Below are 16,003 nucleotides of genomic sequence, written 5' to 3'. Positions count from 1 at the left end.
AAGGACTTGTTCTGACCAGCAGGCCCATCTAGCTCAGGAATGATTGACAGAGGTCCAGGTCCCAAGACTTTCTGAACATCTGCTATTTAAGACACTACCGCTGGGGACTGAACCTGAGGGTTTTCCCATGCAAAGCCAGGGCCTCTGCCCTCCTCCCACCACACAGAGAGTTGGCTTCCTAACACCAGACAGCCCAGCAGGCTTCATTTGGATTGAACAAGATTCCCGCCAGACACTTAAAAATTGGGGCAAATCAACACTCCAACCTTGGCTAGGGAATGCCCAATGGATTTAAGGCAGCATCAAAGTGTGCTATCCAAAGAGAGTTTTTAAAATTACATTTAACGCATTGGGTGCCGCAGAGTTCCTGTATTGTGGAATAGGGAGATTTCAGTGATAGAGGGTAGGGAAGGCATGATTCTCAGTAAGGAAAAGCCCAGCAAAAAGATATAGAAAGAGCACTGCTGGATCAGACCAGTGGTCCACACAAGTCCAGCAACCCGTTTCACACAGTGGCCAACCTGGAAGGCCAGCAAACAGGACACAGAGGCCCAGGCCTTTCCCCTAGCACTGGTGTTCGGAGTTCTGCTGCCTCTGACAATGGAGGGTCTCTCCAGTCACTCATCATGGCTAATAGCAACGGATGGACCTTTCCTCCACGAAATCTTCTGATTTCTTTTAAAACCATCTGTGCTAGCATCCCTGAATACCTCCTCCAGCAGTGAATTTCACAGTTTAATTACGGGTTGTGTAAAGAAGCACTTTACTCATCGAGTAGTTAAAGGAGAGAACATCCCCCAAAGCTCCTAGCAACCAAAACTGTGAGCATCATCAAGAGCAGAAATTTTGGGGGGAGGAAACTAGGAGGGCGAAGGGACTGCTACTAACACTGGCATTCATTAAGGGTCCAAGAAGGCTCACCACCATTGTCTCACAGAGATGAGCGTCACCCAACCACAAAACCAGGAAGGAGCTTTACAGCCCCTTAAAGATTCAGATTTGCAGAATGAGAAGCTTCCCTGGGGCAGAGCTTCCAGGCACAATAAATCTGTTAAATGGCATATTGCAAAACTCCTTGTTATCCATTCATTATCTCATCATTCTTTACAATGACTCAATCCAAGTTTGCCTTTTGTCTAATGCAAGCTAGAGGGTAGCCATTTGATGAAGGCCACCCCCCTGGCCTTAGGCTTTCATTGGAAATGCAAGATCCAGACAGCATACCCTGTCAGCCTTTGCCCTGACTTGGTGACCTAGTTTAGCAGGCTGACTTTCATTGAAGTCAACCTGCACCCAGGGCTGTACATATCAGGTGATCACAATATGGCACCTAGCCCTAGCTAGGGAGGTTGGCTTCAGAATGAAAACAATGCCTGATACAATCTTTGATTCCAGAGAATGGGGCCAAGCAGGACTGGTAAGTACAAACAGAGTGCTCCACACAGCTTCTGATGATGACATCACAGCTGACTGATTGTTACCCGGTTGGAGACATTCAGAGGTAGTTTGCCATTTCCTGCCTTCATGTCATGACTCTGATACACCTTAAACGTCCAAATACTAGTGAGGGCCAACCCTGCTTAGCTTCCAAGGTTCAACAAGATCACCAGTGGCCGTGCTGGCAGGGGCTGATGGGAATTGTAGTCCATGAACATCTGGAGTGCCACAGGTTCGCCACCACAGGACTAGCCTGAGCCATAGTGCCATAGGTTCACCGGAGGAGGTATTCAGGGATGCTAGCACGGATGGTTTTAAAAGAAATCAGGAGATTTCATGGAGGAAAAGTCCCTCAGTTGCTATTAGTCATGATGGGTGACTGAAGAGAGCCTCCATCGACAGAGGCAGCAGAACCTATGGAGTGCCATAGGTTCGCCACCATTGCAGGATCCTAACCTTGAGCTATTCAAGTGTTAGGATGCCATATAGCCCTTCCTAAAAGAGAAGGATACAAATTGTTTTATTAAATCAAACAAGAATGCATTTAGCCCAACATCCTGTTTAGGACAGCCAGATGCCCATAAGCAGAGCATGAAAGCAGTAGCTACCTCCAGTCTGTCTCCCAGCATCCACAATTCAGAAGACTGCCCTTGGATATGGAGGGTTCCATTTTAGAATCTTAGTTAAGAGCTGCTGGCAGACACTTCCTGCACACCATGAAAGCTTCTACTCTTTTTAAAGTGCTAGTAGTGACCATCACAGTCTCCACAGCATAGCATAGCGGTAAGATTGTTCAACTAAGACTATGGAAACTTCAGCTTGAATCCCTGCTCAGTCATGAAGCCCACTGGGTCATCTTGGGTCAATCTTCCAATCTCAAGCCAACCTGCTTCACAGGGTGGTTGTGAGGATAAAAATGGAGGGAAGCATGCCGTCCTGAAGGATGCGCCAGATAAAATATAATATGCACATAGAGTGAACCTTCTACACTTAACTGCATTGTGGGAAGCAGCCACAGTAAAGCTTGCATAAATTACACAAAATAAGGATAAGTGGGCAAATTTTCTTACTGTAGCTGGCAAATTGGCCTGTTTGGGTACCAAATATGGATGGGGGTGTTGTTGTTATTGTTGTCACTATCATTCTTAAAGGAAGGAGAGGCCATGACTAGTTCAAGCTCCAGTTTGAACTCATTGCCATACAATCCCCCAGTTTTCAACTCAAATCTATCTAAACGCGCTATTAAACTTGGTCACTGCATACAAGTATGGCATTTTTTCATGTGTCTACCATGTTTACAAATGGCTGCTATTTCTCCCTCCCGTTAACTTCTTTCCGCTAAGAAAAAGATAGGTGTGTGGACACGAAAATAAAATTAAAAACACTGGAGCACCGGTCTAGATCTCCCACAGTTCCTCAGGCAAGATTTACTTAACGGTTGGAAGAGAGAGGGATGCAAAAAAAAGCAACTTGGCGAAGGTTTTACTATGCACCTTGACTGGCATAGGGTTTCCACCAGGGAGATTTCACCTTCTGACTGAAGTTACGCTTTTCCTGCTAGGAACATTAGTCTTTAGAGGAACACAAATATTTAGCGTATAACGCAACAGGTATCGTCTCCACTGCTTCAGAAGTTGGCGTTCTTGGCCCTAATGGTGGAAATCACCTGCTTGGCACATACTGGGGAAAGTCCCAGGACTTTTTGGACTAGGGTTGCCAATCTCCAGGTGGCAGCTGGAGATCTCCCACTCTTACAACTGTCTCCAAGCAACAGAGATCAGTTAGGCTGGAGAAAATGGCCGCTTTTGCAACTGGACTCTACAGAATTATACCCCATTGAAATCTCCTCTCCAAATTCTACCTTCCTCAGACTCCGCCCCATAGGCGGAGAAACCACAGGGCAGGGGGGCAACAAATGCCCCAGGTGTGGAATTGCTCCCCCCACCCCTCCCTTCAGGCAGCTTCCGCGGCCTGAAGGAGCAGCAGTGGCATAGGAGGTTAAGAGCTTGTGTATCTAATCTGGAGGAACCGGGTTTGATTCTCCGCTCTGCTGCCTGAGCTGTGGAGGCTTCATCTGGGGAGCTCGAATTCCAGCCAGTGCACTCCCACACACTACGCCAGCTGGGTGACACTTGGAGCTAGGCCCACAGCTTTTTCAGGAGTTTCCTCTCAACCCCACCCACCTCCACCAGGTGTAAGTTTGTTGGTGAGGGCAAGGTGAACAAGAAGTGTAAGCCCCTTTGAGTCTCCTACAGGAGAGAAAGGGGGGATATAAATCCAAACTCTTCTTCTTCTTCTTGAGCAGCTCCCACGGACCAGAGGCAGCTGCTCTTTTAACTTTAAAAAGGTAAGTGAGGTGTGTTGGGGGGGGGGGGGGCAGAGCTTCTATTTTGCCCTAAAGCCATTTTTCCCCTTCCTCTAACGGCACTGTCCTTTCCACCCCAAATTCCTTCCAGGCATTTCCCAACCTGAAACCTTGGACAGCAAGGTTTCCTGGCTGAGGCCCTGGAGCTATTGTGGCTCAGAACAGACAACATGGCTTGGTGATTACAATTGCCAACTCTGGGTTGGGAATTACCTGGAGATTTGGAGGGTGCAGCCTGGGTGGAGTGGGATTTGGGGAAGGGAGGGTCTTTCGATGAGGCAACAGACAGCCGTGTAACAGCGAGTCCACCCTCCAAAGTAACCATTATCTCCAGGGGAACGGATCTAGAGGGTGGCAATTGATGCTGTGGGGTTACGGCAGGGTCATAGGTCCAAAGAAGGAACTGTCACACTTCAAAGAAGGAAGTTGCAGGAGTGAAAGAGGATCCAGAAGCAAGAGGACGCTCTATTTGAGCTTCGAACTTCTTGCTTCTCATAGCCCCTTTAGTCCCAATATTCGGATCGGCGCTGCTGGTTTTGTTAGACCTTACAGCAGCGTTTTGATGTGGCTTCCAGTCGACTTCGACTCTTTTTTTTGGCCCCACCGCCTGGCCGCGTTTCCGGAGTCGCGCGGGCATTGTCCTTCAATGGATTGCAGCTCTGTTCCTCCGGAGCCGGCGCCAGCTGAGGTAATGATCGCGAGGATCAAACCTCCCGAGGAAGTGCCCACTTCATTGTGGTGTACCCCAGGGGGCCTATGCTCCAGCTATTATTTCAACATCTATATGCAAACCACTTGCTCAGTTGGTACTTTCGGAGCTTTGGGCTGATCTGTCATCCAGTATGCCTATTGAATATCACTCAGCTCATTCTGTTGATGGAGTGGGAGGAGATTTCTGTCATGGCCCCTGCAGCCTCTAAGCAGCATTGTTTGGAGAGGCAGTTGCTGGTTAGTTGCGACAAACGAGGCTGAAACTGGAATCCATTGAGGAACAAAGAGATCGCTGGCTTAAATAGGCCGCAGGGGAGGTGCAGAGGATTTCCAGCCGCCGAGTGGGAGGGGCCATTTTGGCGCCGGCCTCCTCCGGATCCGCAGTCTGAGGAGTCCACCTGGATTCGGTCTCTTTCAATGGGGAGACCCAGGTGGCCCTTGTAACTTCGGACTGCCTTTTTTCCACCTTCCGTTGCCAGGTCCTCGGTATTTCCCTTCCTCTCTCAGGCGGACCTCAGCCACAGTGATCCGCACTTAGCGGTCACCTCCAGGTTGGAGACTGATTGTAACTTCGCTTCTGGCTGGGCCTTCCCGCTGCCCGGTTGATTTGGAAACTGAAACTGGTCCAGCATCGCGCTGGCACGCCCTTGCTCACAGGGAGCAACCTTTCGTGATCATATCCAACCTTGTGTTGCACCAGCCGTACACATTGGCTCCCAGTGGAATTCCGAATCTCATCTTAAGGTGTGTGGTTTTGACCCTTTCTATAGGCCTTACGCTGACCTGGGGACTCCCTGCATCTTACCTGAGAGACCCGCGTACCCCATATAAAGCAAGCCTTACTTTCGACACCTCTGCATTAGGCAGGAGGCCAATTTACTAGTGGTTCCTCGAAGCCCCTCAATGATGCGTAAGCTGGCCTCCACACGAGCTTTCAGGACCTTCACGGCCCTGGTTCTCGGCCTGATGGGAAACACTCTCCCTCCAGCTGTCAGACACCCTCGCGGAACCTCACGGTGAATCTCCGCGGGGCCTGTGGGCAAGACGAGTTGATTCGCCGAGGCGTTTGGAGTGTCCAGTCACTGAGGTGCGCCCCGTTCCCTCGCTGTAGCTCCTTGGGCTTTTTTGTTCCTACTATTTTTTATACTCTTTTATTTGTATATTTATTGCTATTTTAAGGAAGCCGTTTGTAGCTCGCCTCTCTCTTTGGGAGTAGTTCTTAAAGGAATACATGGGGCTACTGGACATATCACCATCATTACTATTGTTATTGTTTCTGTCCGCTGCTTAAATGGTTTTAATTGTTTTAATGGATTTTAGTGTATTTGGTCAGTATCGTGACCCTTGTTATGTTTTGCATACATAGTGTTGTATACCGCCCAGAGCCCCTTGGGGATTGGGCGGTTTATAAATTTAAAAAATAAATGAATGAATGAATGAATGAATGAATGAATGAATGAATGAATGAATGAATGAATGAATGAATGAATGAATGAATGAATGAAGGTGCCAGGTCTGGACAATACCAAGCATCTGATCGACGGAGCTTTTCCACAAATGTTTGCAAAAATGAAAAGCCTTGCAGGATCTGACCAAAGGTCTGTCTAGTTTAGCATGCTGCTTCCCACAGTGGCCAACTAGATGCCTTCTAGAGAACCTACCACCAAATGAAAGCCAAAGCCTTCTCTATTGCTGGTTACCAGTAACTACCAGAGGTATACTGCCTCTGAACATGGAGGATCCATTTAGTAATCATAGCCAATAGCCACTGATAGATTTTGCCCAGTCTTGTAGCCACTTAAACAGGTGGCCACCATCATGATTTCTCACAAGTTAATTATGCTTTGTGTGGCAAAAAGATAATTTGTCCTCTGTCTGCTGCCCCTCAACTTCATTGGGAGCTTCTGAATTCTAGCATTATGGGAAGAGAGAGAAAAAGCTCCATCTAGTCGCTTCTTCCATCCCATGTGTAATTTTAAATAGTTCCTCAATGCATTTATTCGTTTTGGGGAAAGGATGCATGACCTCTCCATGGAACCTACCCATGGTGGTTTACAATATAAACATGAGTAGAAAAGGTGTTCCCACTCAAAGCACCCTATCTTTGGAATTGCCCGCCTCTCCTTTGCAGGCCACAGCCCGAGGGCTAGGATTCTGAGAAAAATCAACTGACCAGTTGGATGGTGCAGGAGGAAGCTGTCCTTCACATACTAACTCCATCTCTATATCAAGTAGCCCCAAAACTCCTTAACCTTTTCTAAAGCCTTCCTTGTAAGGGAAGCTCCAACACCTTGATCATTTGGGTTATCCTTTTCTAAATCCTTTCCAGTGCTTCTCTATCTTCTTAGAAATGAGGCAACCAGAACCAAACACCATCTTCCAAATCCAGCCACACTATGCAGCGGTTTGAGTACCTATGTCTTTCAGATACCCCAAGACTCTCAGAAAGAAAGGCTGAAGGGATTTCCCAAGTTGAATGGGAACAGATGCTTCTGATTAACTGTGTTTCCGTGCTTAGTGGTTACTACTCTGCTGTGTTTGCCTTAATACAGATTACCTTGACAGGAACCAGCCTTCTTGGCCATCTTTTTGGGGAGAAACCAAATATATTTAATAATACATGAAATAACCTTGATAAAAGAACAAAGGGGCTAAGGGATGATTTGCTGATAAACTTCCAAAACAGTGAAGGATTTGGGAGAATTGCAGGGTGGATATTGTATCCTCATCTGGCTTCTCTTTTCAACCATCCACACTGTCTTTTTTGGCAGGTAGGTCACCTCTAAACTAAACTGCTTCACAGGAAGGGAAACTCAGCACCAAAAGGGGGCACCTGATCAGCAAATGCACTGTGATGAGAAAGATGTTCTCCCAGGGCAAACTCTTTAACCACTAGGCAATGCTACCTTATTGTCGTCCTTGCACGTTTTCTAAATTTATTCCTTTTTCAGCATCATAGGAGACAGACAAAAATGCCTTGCTATTAGGTTTCCTTATTCATCTCTGTTGATTCCACACTACTCACTCCCCTTGTGATTCAGGGAACCAGAATATATTCTCTGGCATTTAAATCCAAGCAATATGGCCCCTTTCGGTTCCTACTGGCTCTTTTAAACAATTCGCATCTCTGAGTGAAGATCTGCCCACATGTTCTACTCCACCCACCTCCTTTTTTCTTTGAATACCAACATGCAAAGAAGAGTTGTATGTGTGTGTTGCAAACTCAGTCTGGATTTTAGGTGCTTCTGTAGTGGACAAATGGCAGCCAGAAGGATGTAGAACCAAGTTCAAATCTCAAGACATTGTTTTCCATAAAGGGGAGGGAAGAAGTTCATGACTGGATTATCTGCAGGTCTATCTTACCTGAGCTCAACAGACTGAATGTCTGTTTCTCCCCCCCCCCCCCATTTTTTTTGCCTTAGCTTGTTATACTTCACCAGCCAGTCCCAAGCTTAACACAAGCAAACCATGTACTGGAGTCTGCCCAAGAGCCAGAAACAGGGTGGGAAAAGATCTTTTTTTAAAAAGCTGTTGGTGGCTAGATGGGAAACCTACAATCATTATGTTGTTGTTTTTTAAAGGAAGGAATGCATCCCAATCTAGAAACATTGTTTTTCAATGATATGTGTTAGGTCTTGAATCTTGAAGCAATAATTGTATTGTTGATCAGCAGCGTTTATTGATAGGCATTGAAAAGCACCCAGCTGGACCAAACCAGTTCTGGGGAACCTGGCTTTTGCTACCTGTTTTATTCCCATGTTCATCCCACCCCACTCCCATTTTCCCAAGGAATGTGAGAAAAGAGTTGGGTGGAGCTAAGGCTGCCCCAAGGTCTGCAACAGATAGCGATAAAGCCACCTGGCATTCTGCCCCCACAGGACAATCCCATTTCCCATGAGACAAAAGTGTCAGGGGAAGGCCTAGCTTTCTACATGGCATGTGAAGCCATAAAGCAAAGAAGCAAAGATCAAGGAAAGAATGTCCCAGAGCAGCAGTGATAACGTATAGCAGGCTGGTTCCATATATCTTGTAGCAATTGCATTGATCTAGGAATGCATCTCAATCAACTAGATACGATCCCCTGACAATATGGGAATTGAGCAGGCTACAGTTAGTCAGAGGCGAAATGCCCTCGGCATGTGGTCAAAGGCATTCACACGTTTAATTATTGTTTGTGCTACAGCGCAGCTGTGATTTAACACTGAAAACAGGACAGGAGACAAATCAGACTGTGGTTTGTATTAAATCAGTCTAGACCAAGTGGCGAAGAAACTCCTTCACAGCACCCACCTCCGCTGATTCAGCTTGGATTCACCTCATATTCCCTTCTGCCAGGTGAGAAATCTTTGGAGGAAGGGCCCATTTAGCAGAAGGAAACAATCGGGTCCAGTTCCTATTGTTTTCAACTGCACATGCAGCCCACTTCACAACACTTGACATATGATCTGCACGTTTGGTTTATTCTCATCATACAAAAGATATGTTTTCATGCCAGGATCTGCAAAAATCAGGCATACATGCTTGAATAGGACAACCAATAACAAGATATTTGGTTCCTCTAACAGTACAGAAGTTCATCATTTGAAGAATAACTGAATGCACAAATCAATTACTTTGGCACTAATATTGTGTGTGTATGCTGTCAAGTCACAGATGACTTATGGCGACCCCACAGGCTTTTCAAGGGAAGAGACAATTGGAGGTGGTTTGGGATCAGACAGCTGCCTGTGGTGCCAGGGATAGGGAAAAGAGGAGGAGGAGTTTGGATTTATACACCCACCTTTCTCTCTTGTAAGGAGTCTCAAGGTGGCTTACAAGCTCCTTCCTCTCCCTACAACAGATGCCTTCTGAGGTAGGTGGGGCTGAGAGAGTTCCAAAGAACTGTGACTAGTCCAAGGTCAACCAGCAGGAATGTAGGAGTGCAGAAACACATCTGGTTCACCAGATAAGCCTCCGCCACTCTGGTGGAGGAATGGGGAATCAGACCCGGTTCTCCAGATTAGAATCCACATGCTCTTAACCACTACACCACGCTGGGGAGGGCAGGGGGTGGGGAATCAGAGGCTGAGCTGGTCCATGTCCCTTTGAATTCTCTCTCCATCAGACAGCCAACGCCTCTCGCCTCTGCCAACACTTGGAGTGTGTGTGTGTTTGCCGCTTGACTTTTGGAGGGAAATTTAAATACTCAAAAGCCCCAAGGCAATAGGTGCTAATTTTAGTGCTCCTTTTTTGGAAAATGTCTCCCCCACCCTCAACCTCTCAGAATAATCAGAAACATGTTTAGAAGCACAAGACCTTGCTGGATCTTGCGACAACAGAGAAGGGGGAAGAGAGCTTGGAAGCCGTCTCCTGGTGACCCAAACTTCAGGTCATGACACCAAATTACAGCATCACAAAACTAGAGCACAATCCTACCCACCTCCCCTTTAGATCACCTTTCTCCACACGTGTTCATCAGAAAGAAAGGTGGGGAAAGTGTGATATAAGCTCCCCAGATGTTGTCCCCTCAGCATCCTATACGGGAATCCTACTATTCCATCTGTTCCACCGAGCCTTTCTGGAATGGGGTTCAGCACCCTCCCTGCCCCACCCCCCCCCCCCCACACTTCATGCAAGCACAAAACTGGTCAGGGAGGGAGTGAAGGATGAAACCCTTCGATCCAAAGCCTTCTACTGAGACGTACAGCTCTTCCAATGAGTTTGCAAAGGAAAAGGAGAGGGTGGCTAGCCTTGAAAGACCCATGGAGGAAGATCAAAGTCCTATTTTGGTTTGAGCAAATTGTCTGTTCAACCCCCAGCCATGGGTGCTGGGCTCAACTGCACCTAAAATCACCTTCTCTAACAACCCTCCTCCCCACAACTGTAGATATACCAGGGGTGAACTGTGCTTTATGCCCTGAAACATTTTGTAAAAGGATTAGGGAAATTCTGAGGGACATCTAGCAACAACTGTAAACCCCAACAGTTAAATGGAACCTCCATGTTCAGAGGCAGTATATCTCTGATGACCACCTATTAGGAACCAGCAACTAGAGAAGATCATTGCCCTCATCTCTTATTTGGGGGCTTCCAATGTGCATTTGGCCGGCCAGTGCTGGAACCGGAAGAGCGGACAAGGCATCCCTTGGTCTGACCCATCAAGGCATGTCTGCATTAAAGGGGAGATCAACTTTGCACATGCTCTGTTGCACTCCTCTCTGGAGTCTTACCAGGGCTCAAGAAGCCCAGTCGGAGAAAATAAGTTTTGGAGACGAATCAGGGCAACAGCGAAATAAGTTCTGGAGCTGAATCAGCGCCCCCGCCGCCCCCTCAAGGTATAAGGATCCAGCCGGGCAGAGAAAGTGGATTTGAATGGAAAAGGGAGAAATCCAGCCAGACAGTCCCAATGGCTGTCCAGTGCCAGATGAAAAGTCCTCGACTGGGTCCCAATCGGCGCAGCAGCTCCCGGCTGGGGAGCGTGTGAACCCTCCCAGCCCGCAGCCGCACCGGATCTGGCTTCAGGCCGGAGGTGCTCGGCGCTGCAGAGGCTTACCTTGAAGGCGGGCGCCTCGCGGAGGTCCCTGTTGGGGAGGCAGAGGAGCAGGAGGCCGCCCACGGCAGCCAAAGCCACGGCGCCCAGCACCGCCGCAGTCACCCTCTTGCCAGCGCCGCCGGCCATGCTGCTGCACCGCCGAGCGCCGGCTGGGATCTGCGGTTCCGAGAAGCCTCGAGCCGCCGCCGCCGCTCCGCCGCTCCGCCTCTGGCCCGGCTGGGCGGGGCCGGTCCCGTGGCCAAGGAGGCAGGTGAGCTCCTCCCGCCGGCGCAGTCACCCGGCCGGGCTGGTGAAAGCGGCGCCCTTGCAGAGCAGGCGTCTGGGAGCAGCAGCGAGAGCGGAGTAGAGCCTCCTTACGCAGAGGCAGTTTACCGCTGAGTTACCAGCTGCTGGAGGCAAACGCCACGGGGAGGGCTGTTGTCCTCCTGCCCCGTTTGTGTCAGCATTCTTGAGACACCCGGCTGGCCACTGTGGGAAACAGAGCTGGACCTGTGGTTAGATCCTATGTCCCTGATCCCCCTTTTTTTTATGTAGCCGATCTTTGGAAGGTTTTGCTCTGTTTGCTTGTGTGAGAATCAACGTTGTTTCAATCTGCACACATGCTGAAGGTATCGAAGCTGAGCTGCCTTAAAAAATGGCCACACAATCAAGGCACAAAACCCCCAGACATGCAAAGAGTGCTTGATAGCATTGAAAGCATCCATTTACACCATCTCAGTAATGCCTAAAACAACCCTGACAGGTAGGCGACGGCTATTAACTATTTGCATTAGGTGGAAGTTGGCTTGCTTTTGGTTCTCTGATGAATGCCTGGCAGGGGCACCATTCGAACTCTGGGCTTCTTCCTGGTCCACAGTTCTGGCTCGTGGTTGCTGCTTTGTACTGGTTCTCCAAAAAAAAAAAACACGGAATGTCCCATTGGCTTGAGGTGTGTCTTTTCTGTCTTTGTTCCCTGAAAAACGAAAACCATGCCAATCTAGATGCTTGAGGCCCTCTGGGGCGTTTCTGGCAAAAAGAATTGTACATAAAGCATTGGTCCAGTGTGAGCATTGCCAGTAGTAAAACAATACACCCAACAGCAAAAACAGAGCCAGAGACTTTAAAAACAAAGATTGAACAACATTCTTATAAACCATGTTTTTCATTATTTTTTTAAAAAAATATTTTGGCTTTGCAACTGTGACATACGTTCCTTCCTATTGGCACCTCCCGTGTAGGAGTAACCCTTCTTTTTTTTTGGACAGAGGTTTTGTCTAGAGGCTAAAAAGCAAGAGGGGTTGACTGGGGCCTAACTTTTCCCTCAAGAATGCAAAAGGCAGGAGCCCTCTAACATGTATAATAAATAACCACAGGCATGTGGTTGTTGTGGGTTTTCCGGGCTGTGTGGCCGTGATCTGGTAGATCTTGTTCCTAACGTTTCGCCTGCATCTGTGGACAGCATCTGCAGAGGTGTGTCACAGAGAGAAACACACTTCTCTCTGTGATAACACCTCCGAAGATGCCAGCCACAGTTGCAGGCGAAATGTTAGGAACAAGATCTACCAGACCACGGCCACACAGCCTGGAAAACCCACCACAACCAGTTGAATCCAGCCGTGAAAGCCTTTGACAGCTACAGACATGTTTATTCATTCAGTGTGACTCTGTTTTTAAAATACTGCCATGCTCTTCTAAAAATAACTTTTGAGGGTGGCTTTCAATGAGATAAAAATACTTGAAGCTGCCTTCCACGGAGCCAGACCCTCCAAGATCCCTACTGTCTACTCTAGCTAGCAGCAACTCTCCCAAGATTTCAGATCCAGTTTTCCTATTACCTACAGCCTGATCCTTTGAATGGAGATGCTGGTGATTGATCCTATGACTTCCTGGGCAAAAAAGCACTGAGCCACACACAGTCTCTCCCTGATTCAAGATTGTACAATATCATGCTTTAAAGGCAATAACACTTTAACAACAGGAAAAACAGGCTGCAAACAAACGAAGCAACCGTATTTCCAAAACCAGGTAGATGCAAGTGAACAAATTCAGTCACATGGTCAGTTGGTCAGTGTGCTCTGAGAACCAGAGTGGTGTGGTTTCAGAGGTGGATGGGCTGGACAGGCCATTTAACTTACCGTATATACTCAAGTATAAGTCGAATTTTTCAGCACATTTTTAATGCTGAAAAAGCTCCCCTCGACTTATATGCAGGTCATTAATTAATTTTGTGTGTTTTTACTTTGCCGGCCAGCAGGGGGCGCAGTTTTTATGCTAGAGTCACCAAAATTTCAGGGTACCCTCAGAAGACACTCCTGATGGTACCAGCCAAGTTTGGTAAAGTTTGGTTCAGGGGGTCCAAAGTTATGGACCCCCAAAGGAGGTGTCCCCATTGTTTTCAATGGGAGCTATTAGTAGATGGGGCTACCCTTTTGAGGGTCCATAACTTTGGACCCTCGGAACCAAACTTCACCAAACCTGGCTGGTCTCATCAGGAGAGTCTCTTTATGATACCAGCTAGGTTTGGTGAAGTTTGGGTTGGGGGATCCAAAGTTATTGACCCCCAAAGGGGATGCCCCATCCCCCATTGTTTACAATGGAAGCTAATAGTAGATTTTTCATTTCTGATAATATCCCTCTTAAAATCTAAGTTGGGTTACATTTGGACATACAGTTGATGATGAGGAATCCAGTTTTGAAGGATTTTAACTCTTGTGTTTTAGCTTGGTTGCTGGTTGAGCTAAGGTTTTTGTACTTTTAAAGTTATTGTTGATACCATACTGTTCTTGTTGACCCTCTTTTCCACTTACAAAGCCAGTTTACTGTTTTTCTTTGAAGTAAATATTCAAAAACATTTAACCTACTGATGCCTCAATTGATGCTGCATTTCCCACCCTCGACTTATATGCGAGTCAATAAGTTTTCCCAGTTTTTTGTGGTAAAATTAGGTGCCTCGACTTCTATGCGGGTCGACTTATACACGAGTATATACGGTACCCAGAAACGTCCTGGTAGGTCACTGTTCTGAAGGGCTACCAGTGGCCAGAAGTGAGCAGAAATAAGCCCTGCAGGGGCAGCTTGGCTCAGACCCTCCTGCAGCGGCAGTGATGGATGTCACCTCACCAGCGACCGCTTCTAATTGGGAGGGGGGGTGCAGGAGGAGGATGTGAGTTTTCAGGGCTGGGTCTGAGCTGAGTGGCTTGCAGCACGGCAGGGGCTGCTTAGCTTGGCTTGCTTCTGGGCCATTTTAATTTCCCTGGCTGCCCCTAGAGATAGAAAGTGGGACAGATCAGGAAAAGTTGGGTTAAAATTCTGAACACGAGTGACCCTGGACTAGCTACTTTTCCTCCCTCTCTCAGCCTAAACTACCACGTACGCAGGGTTGCCAGCTAAGGGTTGGGAAATAGTTGGAGATTTTGGGGGTGGAGCCTGAGGGGGCGGGGTTTGGGAAGGGGAGGGATTTCCATGGGGTATAATGCCATAGAGTCCATCTTCCAAAGCGGCCACTTTCTCCAGGTGGATTGATCTCTATCGTCTGGAGATCAGTGGTAACAGCAGGATAAGTCCAGCTACCACCTGGAGACTGGCAACCAAACATGTATGCTATGTCAACTTCCTGGAGGGAGAACCAGGGGAAATATAAACAAGACAGGGTGTTCTAGATTTAAAGACCTGTGTATTGTTGAAGGCTTTCACTGGACACAGTGTGTAACCCACTTCTCTCTGTGATATACCTCTGAAGATGCCAGCCACAGATGCAGGCGAAACGTTAAGAACAAGATCTACCAGACCACGGCCACACAGCTCGGAAAAACCACCACAACCACTTAAAGACCTGTGTTCAGATCGCTACTCATCCTTAAAGATCACTAAGTGGCCTCAGCCAGTAAGCTTGGCTCAGACTAAGTTCCTTGTACAGTTAGCATTTTTATCCTCTTTCCTCTCAAGACACTCAAGATGGGGTACATGGTTCTGTTGCCCTCCATTTTACCTTCCCAGCAACTCTGAGTTGGGTTAGAGAGCTGAGAGGATGATAGGCCCGAGGTGGGGATTTGAACCTGGGTCTCTCATCAGTATGACCTTCTAACTCCACACTGGCTGCAATCAGCTCCTTGGAAGAAGAGCCCGGGGAGGGGAAATGAACCAGGGCAATAATTATATACAAACAGAGGGTTTTCAGATATCCAATTATCCCCGGATGAGCACAGCATCTCTGGAGAAATCACACTGTCAGCCTTCGGTCACTCCCCTGGCAGGCTACAGCACAGCTGGTTTCCTATTCCTTCCACAAGAGGTATCACATTGAGACATTCTTTTTCGGATTAGAATGTTTGAAGCTGTCTTGAAAACCCATTTCCCCCCTTGATGTAATAGAACAGCTGAAGAGACTGACGTCAGAGAGGAAAAGTTCATAGCACTTAACATTTGGAAAGTAGTTTCAGGGCTCAAAAGAGTTTGGCACGCATTTATTTATTTAAAATTATTTGTGTACCTGCCTTTCTTCCAGGTAGCCCAGGACAAAGGTGGATAATAACAATGTAAAAAACAATACAAAACTATTTAACAAAGCAAACAGGAAAATGTCAGCTGCAGCTTCCAGATCATCTTTTAAGGACAGTCCAGTGCAGAGTGCATTGCAGTAATGTAGCCTAAATATTACTGAAGTATGGACCGGTGTAGCCAGATCAGACATCTGCAAAAAAGGTCCCCATAGCTGTGGGCGAGGCTGGGAGGGGACAATTTTTTCTGTCATGGACACTTTTTCTCTTCAACAGGAAACGAGGATCCAGCAAGAACTTCAAGCGCTTAGCCTTTCAGTGAAATCTGTGCACCACAATAGGAAAGACAAGCCCCTTTAAAGCAGTGCACCCTCCAGCCAGGAGCGAGCGTGGTATAGTGGTTAAGAGCAGTAGACTCTAATCTGGAGAAACGAGTTTGATTCCCCGCTCCTCCACATGAAGCCTGCTGGGTGACCTTGGGCC

General features: G+C 47.5%; 1 protein-coding gene across 2 annotated transcripts in view; it reads right to left on the bottom strand.

Annotated features, from left to right (window-relative positions):
- The window catches only part of ENTPD2 (ectonucleoside triphosphate diphosphohydrolase 2), a 52,225-nt gene extending 41,024 nt beyond the window's left edge, over window positions 1-11,201 (bottom strand). Inside the window, exon 1 of one of the 2 annotated variants that reach the window (XM_048513280.1) lies at window positions 11,046-11,201. In XM_048513280.1, the coding sequence (XP_048369237.1) occupies window positions 11,046-11,171 (126 nt within the window). In that variant the 5' untranslated portion in view covers window positions 11,172-11,201. Of the gene's footprint in view, window positions 1-8,803; window positions 8,874-11,045 lie in introns of those variants that run through there. The other variant, XM_048513281.1, reaches the window with a different exon arrangement.
- Window positions 11,202-16,003: the final 4,802 nt, after the last annotated feature.

Source organism: Sphaerodactylus townsendi, linkage group LG12, assembly GCF_021028975.2.
Source record: "Sphaerodactylus townsendi isolate TG3544 linkage group LG12, MPM_Stown_v2.3, whole genome shotgun sequence".
In the NCBI taxonomy this organism is placed as follows: Eukaryota; Metazoa; Chordata; class Lepidosauria; order Squamata; family Sphaerodactylidae; genus Sphaerodactylus; species Sphaerodactylus townsendi.
Note: the sequence above shows the minus strand (reverse complement) of the source record. Positions and strands in the feature narration are given on the sequence as shown.